The following is a 19,536-nucleotide window of genomic DNA, read 5'->3' as shown; positions in this document are numbered from 1 at the left end:
GAAGGTGACGAAAGGTCATTCCAAATTCGGGAACACGCAGAAGATTGAGAGTGGGAACGAAGACTGTGGTCATGTATGTTGGGAAAGTGTGGTCTTTTGACAACATTGTGCGCGCCTCTGCTGTCACAACAACTAAATGTTGAGGTACCACATGAAGGAGATTTAACCCAATTCCTGGGGCGGGCGGAGCCAGCTGGTCCTTCTGAGCTGTCCGCCCTGAAGAGGAAGATCTCGCTTAACATCAGAAATGACTTTGTGTTAGCTGTAGCCTTTTATTTGCATCCCTCTTTTCCCAATTTCCTTCTCCCTTCCCTCCCCTCCCTGGTCGACCTTTTTTTCCCTGTTCCCCTTTTTAATATCCCTTCCCAACCCTCCTTCTCCTCCCTCCTTCCATTGCCAAAGTGGGGAGGGAGATTTTATGTGATGTCGGTCTGGGTTTTCCCGTGCCGTTCTAGAGTCCCCTCGGATTCCGGAGCGCCATGGGGGAGACCGTTCAGCGAGCGATTGAAGGCGCAGGTTACGCTGCCACCGGGTGCTCCAGGGGTCTTCTGTTAACCAATTAACCTATGTTCCTGTGAACCTACCACTGCCTGCTGACGTCATTACCACACCCCCTCCCACCCCGAAGAATACTGATTCCACCCACCACCCAAACACTCATTTCTGGAGAAGTGATAGATTTATATCGTAAAAATAAAATGATTATGTTAGAAGTAGTACCGACAGGACCTACGTTGCAAGGAGCGTAACGTGAAAGTCAGGTGACGAGAGAACGTTACTAGGTCCGTTCCTTGAATGGGAAGTAGCCACTACTCTCCTATGACTGATGGCGTCCCAGGCGATACCCCCAGGTGCCCCCCGCCCCGACTCCCCCGCCTCCCCGCTGCCAGCGCACATCTTCGGTCCTGAGGATGAGGTCTCAGATGGCAGTTGCTCTGACGGGGAGGGAGAGGGGCCAGGCGGCTGTGAACCCGACCTGAGCTCTAAGGTACAGCGGGGGATCGGGTATAGCCAAAATGGTCTACAGTCTGGGTGCTGCGGAGGCTATACAGGGGACACCGTCGTACCCATCATATCACGTTAATTTGCAGCATGTCAGCCACCTATGTTTCAATTTCGCCCTGTCAAAGAGTGCCAATGAGTCCTAGCCTTCCACATACTTCAATTGCCCCACCTGCAAACCTACATAACATTTAATAAGTGAACAGTTCTATGGACTTTAATGTGATTTGATTTTACCCTCTTTGGCAGCTTAACAAGTTAATGTGTGCAAACCTGATCTCCAAGCTATAGTTGACATCCTGGTTCAAATGATTGGTCCGATCTTTATACAGGCAACTTCGTGATTGTGATTCAGTTTTGCAGATCGTTTGCAACAGCTGCTTATCTGCAGTATTTTAGGTTGTGCATAACTTATTACAACCCTGAGAATGCATTAGCTGGAGGGGTGCATCGAAACCTACATTTTGGGGGCGGTGGGGGGGTGCCTAAGTGGTGATGGGAGGGGCCACTTGTGAAAATAGGCGGTGCAAACTTTGCTCCTCCCCCACTGTTCTATTCCCCTCCCGCCACCCCTATGGTCTGGTGTGGGTCCAACTTTGAAATAGTATATTTTAAAGCGCAGTATGCAGAGAGACGATGGAAGTATTTCTAGAAAGTAGCAGCTATAAAGTTACCTTCTTTGTTCAAGTACATTTTTCTGAACAAACACAGTAAAACTTTAACGCCAGTTTCGGTGAAAGGCTTCCCTCACCTCTCTGCCTAACAAGGTGCACACATCCAGGGGTGCACCAAGGCCAAAATTTCGGTGGGGGCTAAACCTTCAAATGTTGGGAGAGGCGCTAACTTCTGAGACGGTGGGGGAGTGGCAAACTTACTTGTGTAGGGGCATCTAACCTCATTACTCATTGTAATGATACTATTCCAGTGCAGCTTCAATGTTATAATCAGTTAACTCTCTCCTTTAAGTCTGAAAACACCCACTTCTTGCAGATCCTTAAGGTCCTAGAAAGTGTGAAAATGGCAGATTGTGTGCAATGATAGACTCAATATCACAGTATAACGGGACGTTGCAGAGTGGGGGCAGTACTCTGGACGGCCCAAGCAATTTTAGTGGCTGTGGGCAACTGGGGAGAAAACAATGTTGGTTCTACCACATTTAGTCTGCTATTCTAGACTCTCTGGGGCACTGACTGGCTGGTGAGACTATGTCTGCCTGCCAAATCAAGTGTTACAAGCCAGTGCAGCAATAATGCAAATCTATCTGATGGTGTTGGAGCCACAAGCAGAGGAGCACTAGGGTACACCAATTTGTCCTTACACTTAATAACACTGTCCTATTGTAAGGGTGTACATGTATTCACTTATAAGCACCCCAATTTTTGCAGTTGAAGTCAGGGTGAGATTACATTATTTGCTCAGGATCGTACACTTAAGCTAAACAGTGAAGCAGGGATTTTAACCCACTCTGCAATTTGGGCATGGCCACCTTCTTCCATGCTTTACTTGGAACAAGTATTTAAGTTTTGGGTGTCAAGACCTACAATAATACTGTCCTATAGAGTTTACTTGCAAAATATACACATTGCATAGTAAAACATCATGACCACATGTAAATTCTTATAGCAGCATGTTGGGCCAAAATAATATTAGTATACCTTTTTTATTATCCACATCCTGAATGGATAACTATAGGATGCAGAAGGCAAAATATCTATCTACCCACTTTATTTTCAGCACTTTAAGACGCACAATAAAATATAAACTCACTTAGGTTTGGAGATTCGTCACAAACCTCCAGCGTGTATTTATGGTTTTAAGAACGTTACCGAAGGACATCAAAGCAAACTTTACTTTTTAGCCAATCAAGCTATTAGACGTTATGGATATGAACACATTTTGAAAGGGACTTTTATTGTGTTGCTCGCTTTAAGTGGCCTAGATTTGCAAGGTGACTGGTGGTCTTTCAGTTGGAAATTCACCATCATCCATAAGAAATGCTATGCTGCGGATGACAAAAGAAATGTGGTGTTCAGTTCGTTATGACACTCACTGGCTGCAGAGCCTGGGATGCTATCTGTGGCCTCCGGGTGGCTGTGACACTGGGAAACGGGCAGTGCTTGATCAGCCGAACAGATTGTAGATTTGCCTCGGAAAAACAAAATGCGCCCAGACGCATGTTCCTGATCCTTTGAACTGTTAACGGGCATGGAAGCCCCGCCCATCAGCTAACATTTTGTGGGTGGGGGTACTTCAGCCCGATTAGCTCAATGACATTGCGTGCCTGATTACCTTTTAGACGAAAACCAAGTACTTGAAGTGGTGTCCTTATAGTCATCTTGTCCACCTACAAAAGCATGCCCTACCTCCCTGCATGAGAATGTCTGTCCAACCGGATCCACCTTGAGCACCTCTTAGCATGAGTGTCTGTCCTAGTGGTGGAAGTGGAAAAAAGGAACTGGCTATATCCAAAAAGGAGGGAGTGGGATGGTCTGACAAATGGCGGTGGTGGGATGGGAATGATCAGGTTCACAAACTTTGGCCCAAATAGTTGGATTTCAAGGTCTACAGTAATAATGTTTTAAGGATAAAGCCACATGACAGAATGCAAATCCTTATAACATGTTAAGCCAACCGAATATCATTGTGGCTTTAATTTTCACATCATAAATGGTAAACTATAAGTCTTAGAATGCTAGATAAATTGGCATCCAGCAAAATATAGTTAACCCCATTGTACTTTCAGATATTTGACATGTAATAAAATAACAATGTGCAATAAGCAAAGATAGATATGCAGATTCGTTGTCACAAAACTTCCAGCATTTTATTATTCGTGGCGTTGGAAACGTTTGATTAGTGACTTAAAGCAACATTTTGCATGTCAAGATAGTAGACCTAATGGATATAAACAAATCTTTAAACAGGCGCTTTGTGTTGCTCAATTTAACCATCACAGATGTGCAAGGTAACAGGTGCTTCTGTGAGCTCTTTGAGTTGGAAGTGACCATCGTTCATATGAAAGGCTGTGCCAATTATAAAAGAAATGTGTTTGCAACCTGAGCACCTTAACGATCTGCAGAGCCAAAGAAGCTGTGTTTGTGTCTGCCTAGCTGTGACTTTGGGAAACGGCAGTGCTTGAATGTCCGGCTTGAGCCGATTCTATATTTGTCTCAAGAGAAGGTGAAAAAAAGAACGTCAAGACATTTCTTGAGCCTTTGAACTAAAGGTACGCTCTGTAAAACTTAAAAGAACTAGCTGTACTGCGTGCCGCATGCCAAGGATTTATATTACACTTCCATCGCTGGTCTGTGCCATTCCGAGTACTGACTTTCTATCTTTTCTCGAGCATCTCCCTACATGTAAGTAGGTGTCCTGTCTTTTGATTAAACGTCTTGCACTCTTGATGCGCTCTTCATAAATCTTTCTACTCTATTGTGGCGTTGTAGGGCACTGGAATTGCCACTTTAAGTAAATTCAGGTGTATGCTGGAGACCATGCCTCTAATCTAGACCTGCCGTTATCGCTTGTGCTTGTACTAGTGCCCATGACGCTGTGCTCACAGATCTTTCCTTTTAGTCCACTTCTCTCTGGGAGTTAGCCCACAACTGTGCGTTAATAATGTTGTAAATGGTCTGATAATATGAACGTGGTGTGCTAAAATGCTGTGAGAACGGTTCCCCAATGTGTAAATCTCTTATGCCATTTGTGTTTTTTCATCCTTTCGCTGTAAAGATAGCAATGAGGATTGCTGCATTCGTGCAAAAGTTATTAATATTGCCACACGTGCCACCTTGATCAGTTTTTAAATCTTAAAGTGACGGTATGTGTATGTTGGATCCGTCATGTGTGGGTCTTGTCTGTGGATCTATATGTCCTGTGAAACTTTTTAACTGTAAAATTACACCCATGTGTGGAGCGCTTGCACTGTTAAGTCACCTCCTGGTTTGTACTTTAGTCACATGACATTGTAAAGTTACATATACTTGGAATCACACATCTGGAACTTGCTGTACATGTACAGTCCCCGAACATATGTACATTTTTAATCAGGTGCACATATGTTTGGACCTGCAATACGGTACTCGCTGATTTTATATATATATATGTATGTGTAACTCGCCTTGAATGAACACTAGTCTGTGGATGTCTCGTGTACAACTAGCTAGAGAGCTTCGTGTCTGGGGTGATCATGAGTGGAACTGTCCGTTAAGTGATAATGTGTGGCACTCGCTGTTAAAGATATGCCTATTTGTGGTACAGTCAAGTAGAAAATTACACAGGTCTTATCAGCGGTGGAAGTGGTGAAAAGGCCATCTCCAATGGGATGACAGGTGGATTGGGGGGACGAGGTGCAGGGCCGGGAGGGCAGCGGCTTAACTTATAGTTTGCTATCTTCATTGGCTCTTGATGCATTGTGGCTAGACTAGACATTGCCTGACATAATAAAACATGGCACTACTTTCATCCCTTAATGAAATATCAAAACAATATATTAATGATAAATTCAAATCTATGATCCAACAGTAAATGCAAATATACTATTTTACACACTTATCCCTTTTAAGTAGTATTTATAAGTGTTATATGTTAATCATCATTTGCACTAAAACACACAATTACAAACATATATTGCGATTGTCATTAAATTAACACTGTGCATGGCTCTAAACAGTGTCTGTAGGTAAAAATATTATTTTCCTATTTGAATAGTACAGGAAGTCAATCCAGCTACGAAAGGTGATGCTTTAGTGTTTATTTCAATGTATTACTGTACCCTGTAGAGAAACCCCTCAACGCTCACACCAGAAAAAAATACCTGCTAGCGAAAAAGGCCCAGCACACCTCTTGTAAGGTGTACTTCCAACAAATAGGAGTGTGCCAGCAAATCATTCTGCTGCCATGGAACGTTCTTCCAAAATCAGTATGAGCAACACTTTAGGAAGGCACACAGCATCATCAGTGACGTGCATTACATAATGTACAAATCCGCATGGCTGGTTGGCTGAGACCCTATAGGTAGGCTTCCTGCTTCATAAGGGATGCCTCATCGTTGGTCTCAGCCCCTTCTGATCATCTTCTTCCAGGTGGATTCATCCTTGCCTGTCATCAGGCATGAAGCTACAATTGATTGTCAATTATGTGAAGAAAAACAATACAGGCTCTATGTCTATCCTGATATGCACCTGGTACTGCAGACGTGGGCTAAGCGGATACTTCAAGGTCGTCCCTTCTAACAAACTACAGCTTGATTCTAGACATGTCGGCGCCCAACCAAAGCTCCCAAACCTTGTTTAGCTATGTTGTTTTATCCCTCCCGTCACCTTGCAGCACAAATCACGTGACTTATGGTGAAGGCAACTGATCCCGGTTTTCAGATTTTTTGTGATCGATTGGGGGTTTAACAGTTTTATGGTTTGTTTGTCTGGGACTGACTGGTACCTTTTAGAATGCTTGGGGTCTTGGGATGGGGCATCTGAGTGCTATTACTTTGAGCTGGGGTGTGGACGGATAGAGGCTCGTGCCCTCCTTGTGGGATAGCTTTTCTCAGAGAGCTCTCAACCCCCTCGTGGCCTTGTAGTGCACATTCCTTCTGGAATGTGAATGCTGGCAACATAAGACAATGATGGCTCTATGAATCCCTGTAACCGTGGCCTTTCTCACTGGTGCCCAAGCTACAACCTATTCCCACATGCATACTCTTTATTTCTATGTGTGTGGCTCAGGCCTCCGGCCCTGGCTTCAGCGCTAAATGAGGCCTCGATTCCAATATGGTTGCTACTATCTAAGAGGGCTTCAGGTTCCCCATGTATATCAGAACGAAAATGTACACCGCCCTCACACACTATGGCCCCTAGCGACATTCTCCTCCCCCTATAATCTCCCCGAGCCCCTACTGCACACTCCGAGGGGTCTGCCTCATCTGAAAGTGCTAGGGGGCCTGGGACGATCGTTGCCCCTTCCCAACAACCCTTTTCTCTCAATAAAACATTTTATATGTAAATAAGTCATTTGGCAAAACAGAAATGTAATAATTTGTGCAACGCTACACCCTTAATTTAATACACTTTAGAGTTGCCAGTAATCATCTGGCTGCGGTCACTACAATTGAATACAAGCATTGGTAAAGACAACAGTTTTGGGTTGTGTGTAGGTATGGGTTATCATTATGCATTTGGCAGGCACTTTCATCGATATGGCGATTCCCACTCACTTCCTGACCCTCCCTGCTGTTAGGGGAGTTTTCCTAAAGCCCTACTGGTAGTAAGACTTTAGTAAGCTATCCCAGTGGTTTGTAGATCTCCAACTCTTAGTATCAGTCTGTACTAACTCCGGACCTCGGTAGAGTGGCAGAGCAGTCAGGCTTATCTTAAGAGGAAGATGTGAGCTGTAGGTAAGTACAATGAACCTTAGCTTGACATGCACATCAAAGAAACTCTTACGCTTATAATTTATCATCATCATCGGATAACTTTATTCCGCCGTGAGGCTATCAAAGTAAATCCTAACACAATAAACAATTACTCACATTTAGCAATATTGTGTCCAAGAAAAGGGAAATAAAGTAAAAGAAACAAGTAGATAAATACAGCATCAAATTATGGCCCACATGACCTGTTGGGCACACTGGGGTATAATGGCTAATTTATTGACACAAAATAAATCAGGTTTCCTTAATTCTGAAACCACCATAATTTCCAGTTGACCTTTTTCCCAGTAGCGTTAGGTCTGCCCCAGATAAAGCAACATTTGCTGGAATATTTCCAAATGAACCAATAGTTCCAAGGCGGGGGTAGGGGCTAATTATGTTCCTGCTATTACAGTCCATCCAGGATTCATGGCTCTACCTAAAATACTCCTGCCCACCCTTTGGTCCCAAAATCCCATCTTTACAGAGTCACTGAGGGTGTCTCCCTCATTGATAACTCTTTGACAGCTAGCTATATCTTCCCTAATTACAAACACACAGCCCTTTACAGTACGGAGCCAGTGCAGACTTTTGTTAAAAAGTGCATCCCTTGCTTACAGCAGGTTGTGAGACAGTTTAGGTACCCCATGAAGAAAAGCTTTGCCCCTTCGTGGCCCCCCCCCATGAACTGAGCGATTGGCCGTACTTGCTCTGGGTGTTCTATTATCCACGATGGAGCAGCCTTGAGCTTCCACCTTGCTTGTATCCCTGTCCTCCCGCGCGATGCACATAGTATTAACGGCAGGAGCCTTGATGTCTTCCCTGGGTGTGTTCTGCTGTATAGGTTGCTGGATCGCCTGCTCAGCGTGAGGCTTCAGCATCTGGGTACTTCCAGTGGGCTCACAAAGGGTGGTGACCAGGGATTGTCTCATAATTACAGCTTTGTGGGGGACCACCGTCTTTTACAGGGTCAATGGACCAGGTTTGGCTACCTTTTTAAGGCATTCTGAAGGGGTATTATGAGACCTCTTGGTGTGAAGTGGGTAAGCGTGGTACTCCCCTGTGGCGCCCACTTCTCCCCTCCTACATGCCTCTGGTAAAGCAAATGGCAAGTTTTTAATGTCCACAAGTTTGGAAAGTACTAGTTTACAGCTGCATCCCCGGGCAATGCAGTCTTCCTTAACAACTGTGTCAAAATTCTGACAAATGGATTGGCTGGTTGTCTTACATACTCTGAGTGTGGTTAAACGAAGGAAGGCGGTGTTCCCTGAGCACATGTTCTCACTCCAGGCACTACTTGGTGGGGAGGACTTTTTTTCGGGCGCATTTTTAGCCTCCAATTTCGCTCTGGCCAATGGAACCAATGGGCTAGCCAACTCTACAACTATGGGCTGAGAGTTAACCACCTGCATTGGACCAGACACAGACATGGACAAATGATCGGGGGTCAAGGTAGAAGTAGATCTAACATCTTCTGGTCCTAGTTGGAGCTCCATCTCACGACTTTTCAAATCACTGCACATAACCTTTGCTTTGTCCATATCGCTATCAAAACGAGCAGGGGATCCTAGGGAAATCAGCAGACCTTCATTTGTAACCAGTTCAGCTTGGATGTTGGGCGTAGGGTTTACTACAGAGCGTACTCCATTTGGGACCCCTGGGCTGCCTTTTGTCTCTCCCCCATAAAGTACTCCTGGATTATGTGTTGCCCCCTTAATGCACCCTGATTAGAGCCCAGGAACTAGTTAAGTTATTTAATCAAGAAGTAGGCCTTCACTTGATTTAGATCTGCTGCTTGCATGACGGTCCTACTATACACACATTCTCAAAGTCAGCAGTTTTGGCTTTTGTACAGGCATTAGATGGGCACTACTTGGGTATTATATGGTGTGAGTATGCTAGCAATGCCTAGCATATGCCTAACTAATGCAAGGAATAGATGTAAACCAAGTGGCCGAAGGCACACTTGGTTAAGACACTTGTATTACACCACTAGCTCATTCACAGCTGTAATTAAGTCTGTAACTCTCAGCAGACAACTTAGAAATATACACTGCCAGGCCAACGTTTTATGTTACTTCTTGATATTGGCAGACACTTTAAGTGTAAAGTTTGATTTTGAGGCTTAATAAATTTAGATCCTAGAGATCCAAGGAGGGTATGTTTTGGGGCGGCGATGGTCATGAAATGTGTGGGAATGGCATACGGGTGAACATGGCCATGGGCAGTCAATGGGTTGGAAATAACCAAACGACACTCTCAGAATGCAATAACATAGCATAATGGGACATTGCAAAGAACGCCACTCATTCTGCTGGTGGGGCAGTACAAATCAACTTTGGTGAACAGCAGCAACAGGGGAGGAAATCAGTGTTGGTTCTGCCACAGTTAGTCTGCTATACTAGAAGCTCTGGTGCACTGACCAACTGGTAGGTCTATATATATGCCTGTCAAATCAAATGGTATGGGACTAAGGGAGTGCAACAATAACTAATTTTTGGTGACAGTCTTGAGGGGCCACTAACAGAGGAGCATGAGGGGTGAACCATTTTGCCCCTACCATCATCCAATCTGCCCAATTGTATGGATGTTTTTTTTAAAATAAATAGTATGAACGTAGTTATGCTGACTGCATTTCTTCCATTGAAGTCAGAGTGAGGATACAGTATTTGCCCAGGGTAACACACTTTGGCTAAAGAGTGCAGGTGGAATTTTAACCCGCTGTTCACATTTTGGTGCTTGAACACAACTTTCAATCTTTACTTCAAGGTCTGTAAAAAATACTGTATTATAGATTTTTATTGAAAAATACACAAACTGCTTATTAAAGAAACATGACTTTATGTGAACACTTATAGAAATATGTTCAGCCAAATAGTATCATCCTATCATCCCGACTGGAAAATGAAGTCCCAGAATGCAAAATAACATGTATGAAAAGTCTATTTTTAACACCACTGTATGTTTTCAGTGGTTTAAGACAGTCTATAAAATAAATTGTGAAATAAACTCTGGTATGGAGATGATTAGTTTGTAACTTCCAGCTCGTTGTTATGCATGATACTATTGACATGAAAGCGCACCTTTTTTTCTATTTTTGCATGTCAAGCTAGTAGTAATGGATAGAAACTATTCTTTAAAGTGGACCTTTAGTGGGTTGCTGCATTTTAACTGCAACACATTTTCTAGCGATAACGCCTTCGTTGGTGGGTTGGAAGCTCTGTGTGAAAGCGACCGTACATGTGCATTCAGCCACTCCACAGAACCGTCGAGAAAGGGCCGCCATCCCCACGTCTTGTGACTAGAGGGCGCTAAATGAGTCCAGAATGTACTAAACCGTGTGTGAGACTCTTCTATCCTCTCTGGATTCTAAGAGGGCATGCCATTTCTTCCAGGGGCTTGGTGCCTTTAAGTTGTTACCCACCACTGGTTGTTGGTGAGAGTAGATTTGATTTATGAGGTTGTTGGGCTTTGTGCGTCGCTGGTTGCTTTGCATATTGGTACCGAGCCACTAAGAGGAATCTGGTGTCCAGTGCCCCCAAATGCGAGCCTTTCCAGAGGAAAACCAGCCTGCATATAGGAGAAGTGTGGGGGAGAAGGCTTGCTTCTTGCACCACAACGCAACCCCTCCCCTCTGCTAAACACACACACCTTATTGTGGGACTCGGACGTTCAGCCATCTAAATAGAGAAACTGTTCAAAGAATAAAAGGTGCCTACCTTTATATATAACTCCTATTCACTACATAGACATCAATGGTTTTTAAAAACAATTGGAGGGATGGTGTAGACTCTAGGGGCAAATGAAGCTGTAGGATGGGCAATTCCATTATTTTGTGCTCTGCCCTGATGGTATTGATATAGAGTCATATTGCTATCATTATTGCACGGATCAGCAGTGCTTTCAAAATCTGTAATTCACGAGAATGGTGTCATTCCTATGAATTACTGATTTCAACCAATAGGAAGTCTAACAAAAAATATATATTTCACATATCTAAAAATACAGAATGGTTAACCTGCATCATGGTCCAATAATGCCATATCTGGGATCTAGCTGTATTACCCACCACTGAACTTCGTGGTTGCCTATGCTAGTCCCAGACCTCGCAGTTGCCTATAAAGGTGTATCTATATACAATAGCACATTTCTTGAGTCAGCGCAGCAGTGGCACATCATTGATCAGTGGCTTTTTCACCAATTGATCAGAGGCACTGAGATGTCTTTTGATTTGAGAATTTCTAATGCGCACCAGACAGTCAACTATATACGGGCGCTGATGTAAACTAATGGGTGAAATTTCAGCGTATCAGTTCAATATACACTTTATAGAATGAAAGTAGCCTACCTGAAAAGAAAAGTTTTCAGGCTCTTCCTAAAAAGTATTAGGGATTCAGAAGATCTAATCTCTAATGGTAGTTGGTTCCACAATTTCAGACCAAACACACTGAATCTTTTGTCTCCCCCAGAGATCAGGTTAGACCTTGGCACCGACATCAAGAGCTGATCTCTAGATCGGAGATCTCTAATGGGACAGTAGTGAATGATCTTATCGGCAAGGTATCCCGGGGCAAGTCCATTCAAACATTTATATACAAGGCATGCCATTTTAAATTTGATTCTGTCCTCTACCTTAAGCCAGGGTAGAGATCTTCGGAAAGCAGATACATGATCTCTTCTTTTCAGCTGTCTGACTAACCTAACTGCTGCATTTTGGGCTCTCTGTAGTCTGGCTAGCTGCTTGGCTGGAACTCCTGCCAACAGACTATTGCAGTAGTCCAGGTGGGGGCTAGTCATGGCACCCACCACTACTGCATGGTGTTCAACTGGGGTGAAAGGGAGTACATTACGCAGCACCCGAATTGCGTAGAAAACTGCTTTAACTTTAGCCCCCACCTGTGCCTCACTGCTGAGGTTCGATTGCCACACACATTCAAGGTTCTTGACCTTGGTAGTATATTGTAGTTGTTCTCCCAAGATCAACGGGGGTAATTTTTGTCTCTGTTAGCATTTCCCTTTTGGACTAAACAGTATCAGCTCAGTCTTGGCGGCATTGAGCTGGAGCTGATTATCTGCCATACACTTGCTAAGTTCTTCTGTGACTGTGTTTGTGTCTTGCAAGTGTTGCTCGAGTTAGTGTCTTGAAGACAAGGGCCCAACACTCTCCTTGATGGCATCTGTGGATCAGGCATGCAGAGACTGGAACCAGGAGACAGGAAGACCGGAACCTGGACTGATATTCAAACATCCTCTTTATTCAGACATCAGAAATACCAGCACTGAGTTCCCAAATTCACTGCCTTTTATACATTGCAGTTGATGCACTACATTTTTGATTGGACTTGACAATTAAGGACAAGCCCTCTTGTGCCTGTAATTTGCTGGCTTAACTGCCACTCACCAGGTTCCTATGACATCACTTGGCATACAGGCTAATTAAATTTGTGTGAGATCCTTCTGATCTTTATTATAAATCCTTTGATGTCTAGAGAAAGAACAACCTTGCCAGCCTCCTCAATGTCCTTTTGGCAGGCGATAGCATGCTTCTCTGTCAAGAAACTCTACAGCTGCAGAATGCCCATGAACCCAACACAACTGTTGCTAGTTTAACAGCTGTCTGCTCTAATTGCTGCCTTCCCAGAATGTTACCTGGTCTCCCCTGTCTTATTAATGTCAAAATTGCTGCCAAGAAGTCCAAACAAAATGCTCCATACATGTCCTTCTTCAATGAACTTTTAATGAACTTCTATGAGAGAATGATTTCATTATTTCAGCATGACCATGTGAAATTCGACTATTTTGTATTTCCAGCAACCATTTTTTAAATCTGCCTGACCTTGTCTCAATCAAATGACTGACCACTCTGCTTTTTAAGCAGAACTCATTTCCTGCTCAGTTTTCAGCCTAGATTTTTGATACTCCTAATATATGTAAAGGACCTGAGATACCCTGCGCTGAGTGGGGCATTCTGACAATACTGGAACGATATCTGGTCTTACCATCTAATGCCATTGTATCCAATGCCATTCCGTTAAATGTTTTCAATTTAAAAACTTTGCATCTATTGCATGTTTTTGGGGAGTAAAGGGTTAATTTGTGTTTAGGTGCATTATAAAGGGTAAAAAATGGGGGTTGCGGGAGGACACCCCCCAAAATAATAATAAAGTAAAATGCATTATCCATAAACCTACTGGAACTATTGATCAGCCTGACAAGTGATCTGCATTCAGTTCGTAACTATATACCTCAGGTGATTATAGCCACTATGAGAATTGAGAGAAAATCATTCTTCGAGGGAACCCACCAGCCCATCTTCGCAAACTGTTCATGTGGGATTTTACTGCACACCTTTTCCTTTTTCCCATTCCACAACATTTCCTGGTTCCCCATGCATGTCTTTCAATGTTCATTTTCTTTTTCTTCTTCATCTTTTATCGACAAATCTTCTACCTGAATCAACTTGGTTTGATATCTGATATCCAGGGACCGTTTTGTCTGGTTGAATTTGTCCTTTTTGGGCTACCTTGCAGCAAGTTCCTGGGCCCTTTAATTCAAAGGCCAGTCCTTTCGCATTATAGTGCCTCTTTCATCACAGAGCACTTGTTCTTTCACAAAGAACAATTTATGCATGGGGGTATTTGGTTACTACTTTCAGGGGACAAAAGTTTGGGGGAGTCTTTGCCGGAAATATTTTTGCTTTTACAATTACACAGCAGAAATGTCTGTGCACGGGCATCTGGCTGGGTCCCTCGATCATTTCTCTCTGCTCAGAGGGTCGGATGCCGCCAATCTCCTGATGCATATCTCTTCCGTCCATCTGTAATATAAAACTGAATGAGTTTCCTACGTGTGTGTTTCCTTTAAACATTCCTGCCTACTAAACAATCTACATCATATTTTTTCTTTTTTAATATACTAAACATTACTATTCCTCTCTTTTCTTTGCTCATCTTTGAAATGCATGCTGGCTGATCAGGACCTGGTTTGTGATCTGGATTTATACAATAAATGCATTTGCCTATGTGTGGTATTTGCCCTTTTTTCTATGGACTTATTTTCTTCAAGAATTACATATCCTTTTAAAGGACACATTTTCTCCCTAAAGTTGACATTTTCAGAACAAGGAGTCAAAAATAACAAACGACAAATGGACAGATTAAGAAAAACATTAAAAAAGACATGTCTTCTTCTTGTGGTGTTCTCCTTCTGTCTTCTCGGTGCATCTGTAGCTGGAGAAGACAGGATGCAGGATCTTGCTTTCAAGAGAAAACTGAAATAGTCATTTGGCGACTGGCAAGGGGGTCTAATTTCTGCCTAACATAGACCCTTGCTCCCTTCTTCTAATAAAAAAGAAGTTTAGTAAGATCATGTCTTCTGGTATTCTTAGCCCCGTGAACTATAGACTAGCTGTTTTTAGAACATTGGTGTACATAAACATTTTTCAATTTAGCATAGCGCTCAGGCCTGTACTCTGCTTCTTCCTGCTTAGCTGAACGTTCTTCTGTTCTTTCAACGTCTTCCTTCTGGTTGCATAGGACCGCAGTCATCTCCTTTTATTTGCTGTGTCTTCATCCTGTTAAAATATAATAAACATATTTAATGGCACTCCGCTTACTGCTTGCTGTTTGCCGCTTGCTACTTGCCTTACACTAATATAGCCAACCCTGTGATTTAGAATCCAGCACTGTTCCTACTAAGTGCCTATGCGTTTTGACAAAAGAACTACATTGTTTGCCTATTCTACACATTTCCTTCACTTCTGCCAAATCCACCCAATTGGCATCTCACCAGTTGTCAAAATTTCAAGAGATGACTCCAACTTTTACCTGAAGTTTTCTATGCCCTTTGTCGGTAGAGATATGCTATTCTATACACACACTTTTTTGCACTTATCTTGGGAGAATGCTACATTTATTTAAAGACTGTATCCCTTGCTGCCTTTTTCTGTACTCACCTGGTTCCTCTTACTCCTAATAATGATCAGCAGTGTAACCACACACTGAGATATGAACCAATAATTGCCTCTTTCTTCTCTACCTGTACACTAAATACTTACTTTTGTAGTAGTATGTCTCTTCCCTTGTTGAGGCCATATAGACATTCCTCCCATGCCCAAGAAAGAGCAATAGGTTTAATCTACAAAACAAAAAATCACTATGATTTTATACATTCAAAAAATGTTTTTATTACTTATGTTCTTTGAGTCAGTCCTATAGAAAATTCTCTTAAACAATAAGAACGAGCTTGGCCCATCATATTACCTTGGTCCTTTTATTAATCAGGTTATCTTTTTTTACTAAAAGCACTACAATTTTCAATTATGGGCAGTAACCTAAATGGTGCTCTTTATTTTTTCAAATCCACATTTTTTCTTTGTATGCTTTTTTCTGCTTTTAATATCCCATCATTCATGCCTTCATTTATTTTTTATGTTTTTATTAGGCTCCCTAAATTTTTATCAACCCTCTAGTTTTTGAGTTTCTTACTCCTGTGCTGTTTAAATTCAATCAGTTATTTTCATCTTCCCCTTATTAATTTTACTGGGCCCATAGTCCATAGTCCTGCAAGCCTTCCTGAAATTATGCTAAATGCTGCTACATTGTTGCTACATTGTTGCCACATTCTGCCATATTTTCCCTTTTCTTTTTTTCAGTGCGTGATGCTCCTAAAGAAACACCACTTCATCTGTTGAGTCCTGTCTACCTATGTCATCATCAGTGATGTCAATCACCCTATAAACCTTCCTTGAGAACCATCAGTGTCCTCCATGGTCCGCTCTTATTGTCCCTTCCTTGAGCGTGTTCATTTTCTTTCTTACTCATGGCTGTCTTATTTTAGAGGGATTATCTGTCCCTCCTATTTAAGCATGATCTGATCAAAACTTCATCAGATATTCTCACCACTTTTTCCACTAGGCCAAATAGCCATGTTTAACCAAACGCTCATCTCAGAATAAGAAAGACTTCTGGTTTGACCACAGCCCTCACAGGGCCATTTGCCCTGCATATGCCAATATAAATTCATCCACGTTCAACTGGTGTACCCCAAAAGCGGAATACAATATCCCTTGATCAACTAAATAAAATCATAATGTTTAGGCTTTTGTCATCCAATCCTTTCTCAAAGCATTGGCTGGTGCCGGTTGCCAATATAACAGAGATCAATCATAATACACTCTCCTTCAAAGACTGATAATTCATCAATAAAAAAGAAACTCCACTTGTAGCTCCAAAAGAACCAACAATCTTCTGACAATTCCCATTATTAATCACCTTTCTTCCTTTGTTGCATGTATATGCAGTCCCAGTGTCTATCAATAGAACAAATATTTTTTTCCTCCTCCTGCCATATTAATTCATGGCACGTCTTGGGGCCTTGCATCATTTAATAATTCTGAACAGATAGTCACCCTGTGAGCTGACTTCCTGTGGGCACATGCATACCCGTGTTCTGGTAAAAGTATTTCCTCTTACCATAATGGCACCTCATATCCTGGGTGTCACTACCTATTCTGTGTCTGCACATCACAAAAACTGCTTGAGACTCGCTACAATTGCCCCTGTAATAAATCCATTTTACACTTGCTCTAGCTATTGTTGCTTGTTGCACTTCCAGTGCTTGTGTCTTGTACACTGTCGGATCCTGGCCAAACCCTTTCTTAGCTTGTGAGCTATATACATTAGGGTGTGTGCTGTCCCCCTCTCACTAAGGGGTCCCCTTTTAGGTCGGTCTGGCCACGCCAGGGGTTCTGGTGTCCTCGGTTTAGGTAGGTCCAGATCCGGCCACCTCACTTCCTTGTCTATCTGGTAACACCCCTGTGCCCTGCTCCCCTTGAAAGGTTTCCCTTTCTTGGTCTGACCTATCTTGTCCCCAACTAGTGTGGCTTTTACCTTTCTAGTCTCTTGTTTAAAGTTAGCCTATTCAAAGATGAGGCTCAATGCTCGAGGCTGAACAGGCCCGCCCCCTTCTTGAGATTTGTCCATCCTGCATATCCTTGGCTTTTATATGTGCGCACAATGTGCTCTGTCAACCCATACATTTAATGTACAGGAGCAGCTCTTCTGACGAGCCCCTCTCTTTATTAAATCCTCTTTGTACATTTTGGTTATCTTTTTGCATATTCTGAAACCTGCCTTGGTTAATTTTTGAAACCACCCCTGCCCTCCCTTCCTTAGTAGGTTATTCCTTTATTTTGTGACATGAATTCATTCCTTTCATGGCCCATCTGGCACTACTTATTTGCCTACAGTGCACCCACTGCATGCCTCATTCCCAATTTTCCTTCACTCGTCAGTGAATAAGTCCAGCTATCATTATTTCATTTCAAATATAACAAAAGGTTCCCATCTAGCACTCAACATATAAAACAAAAGCATTCTGTGTTGTGTATGTTCTTATTACAATATTGAATTCCTTCTTCTCACTACCAATGTATATTTCTTGAATACATTCTCTAGTGCACTGATTGTCTATACTGCCATAAAATCACATGTACGTTTGTGCTTGCATATGCGTGTGGTTGCATGTGGTCATGTGTGCCGTTCTAGTCTCAGTTCGCATTACAAGCACTTCCTTCATTGCTCACTTTTTTTATGCTAAACACAAAAAATGCCAATTCTTTGTGCATTTCTTATGTTTTCCTAAAGTGTTTTTTTTCCCCTAATTTATCCTTATCATCCCTCATGGATATTCACTGTGCTTAGTTCAACAACAACCACTAATACATTGGCCTGCTTTTTACTGCAATTTGTACCCAAAATTACATTTTAAATCTCGGCGACACTTGTGACCATGGACACTATGTTTTTCAATTTTGTCTATAAATGTCTCCATACTTCAGAGGTATAATATATAGTGAGAAAAACATGGTTTGCTTGCTTGTCCACCTCTTCAATGTGCTTCCAAACGTTTTGGTGCACATTTTAAACGTGCATGGATAGCACCAAATGCTTCTTCATTATATTGCAATTCCTGTCCCATGCCGTCTTTCTATTCCCAACTATTAATGTTGTCGACACTGTCTCTAAATCTATACTGCAAAAAATATATTGTAGTTAGCTTAGACTTCCCCAGTCAGGACAAACCTCTCTTGTTGTACGCACTGTGGTTACCCAAAGCACTCCTCTTGTGTTTCTATTTGGCAGTCTGTCTTTTTTCTTTTCATAGTGCACTGAAGACTATTTTACCAAAAAGAATATATTTTCCTCTCTTTCTCATTTGCACAATTAACCTGTGCATGTCTCAATAACTCGTGTCCATTCTAAATGTGCCATTCCCTTCTCAACAAGGGATGGCTATTTGCCACATTAAAAAAAATAAGAAATTCAGGGGCACTCTTAACGTGTGAAGAAGCCTCCATCACCACCCAACTAATATGATCAAACAATTCCCTTACAATGGGAAATAACCTATGCAATCCTAAAACAGTGTTTCCATGAGGCTCCCTCCAGCTCGCACACATTCACTAGCCTGGGATAGTCTTCAATACAAAAACAATATATTTTCAAAACATGGTTTCAACTATGTAGCTCTTCAGCTTGAAACAACAATTCTTCAGAATACACACTTTAATTCAACCCCCCTACCAAGGGTTAAATTGCTTCACAGCACATCACTTTTGAAGCCAGCGCTTTTGTCAGCATCTGGTTTTTTCTTATAACCGTGCACTGCAGTTTTCTCTTGTGCAAGTTTCTCTAAGTTTACATTACACTCAAGGAACTATCCCTGCGATCATAAATTACCCTCTGGAATTTACCATCTTCTCTCTCAGTCCTTGACCAGGGCAGGGTAGCTCCGTCCAGCAGCGAGCACATCATTATTTACTGCATGTTCTCTTTGCTGGCTGGCTGCCAAGCTACGCATATTGCACTCACTAAGAAAAAAGCTATAACTGTCTAGAAATTTAATTTTAAAATGTGTAATATGGCTCGTTCTGTTCATCATGACCTGGGAGACTAGGACGTGATGTCGGATTTTGCTTCACTTTGATTTAAATATCCTTAAATTGTTTTCTCTGTAACTGCGTAGCTGGCTTGCTTTAAAGCCACATTAACATTTTTCGTTTCTGTCCTACTTTTATTTCTGCTTCGTTTGTGTAAAAGGAAGCGAGGATTTGTATTGTTCAAAGC

At 42.3% G+C, this 19,536-nt stretch overlaps 1 protein-coding gene across 2 annotated transcripts in view; it reads left to right on the top strand.

The window, feature by feature from the left end:
- The first annotated feature begins 777 nt into the window (after positions 1-777).
- The window catches only part of GTPBP1 (GTP binding protein 1), a 743,996-nt gene continuing 725,237 nt past the window's right edge, over positions 778-19,536 (top strand). Inside the window, exon 1 of one of the 2 annotated variants that reach the window (XM_069652964.1) lies at positions 778-988. In XM_069652964.1, coding sequence (XP_069509065.1) covers positions 827-988 — 162 coding nt within the window. In that variant the 5' untranslated portion in view covers positions 778-826. The remainder of the gene's footprint in view (positions 989-19,536) is intronic. The other variant, XM_069652965.1, reaches the window with a different exon arrangement.

The sequence above is a fragment of the Ambystoma mexicanum genome, chromosome 3q (assembly GCF_040938575.1).
Source record: "Ambystoma mexicanum isolate Mex_15411 chromosome 3q, UKY_AmexF1_1, whole genome shotgun sequence".
In the NCBI taxonomy this organism is placed as follows: Eukaryota; Metazoa; Chordata; class Amphibia; order Caudata; family Ambystomatidae; genus Ambystoma; species Ambystoma mexicanum.
Note: the sequence above shows the minus strand (reverse complement) of the source record. Positions and strands in the feature narration are given on the sequence as shown.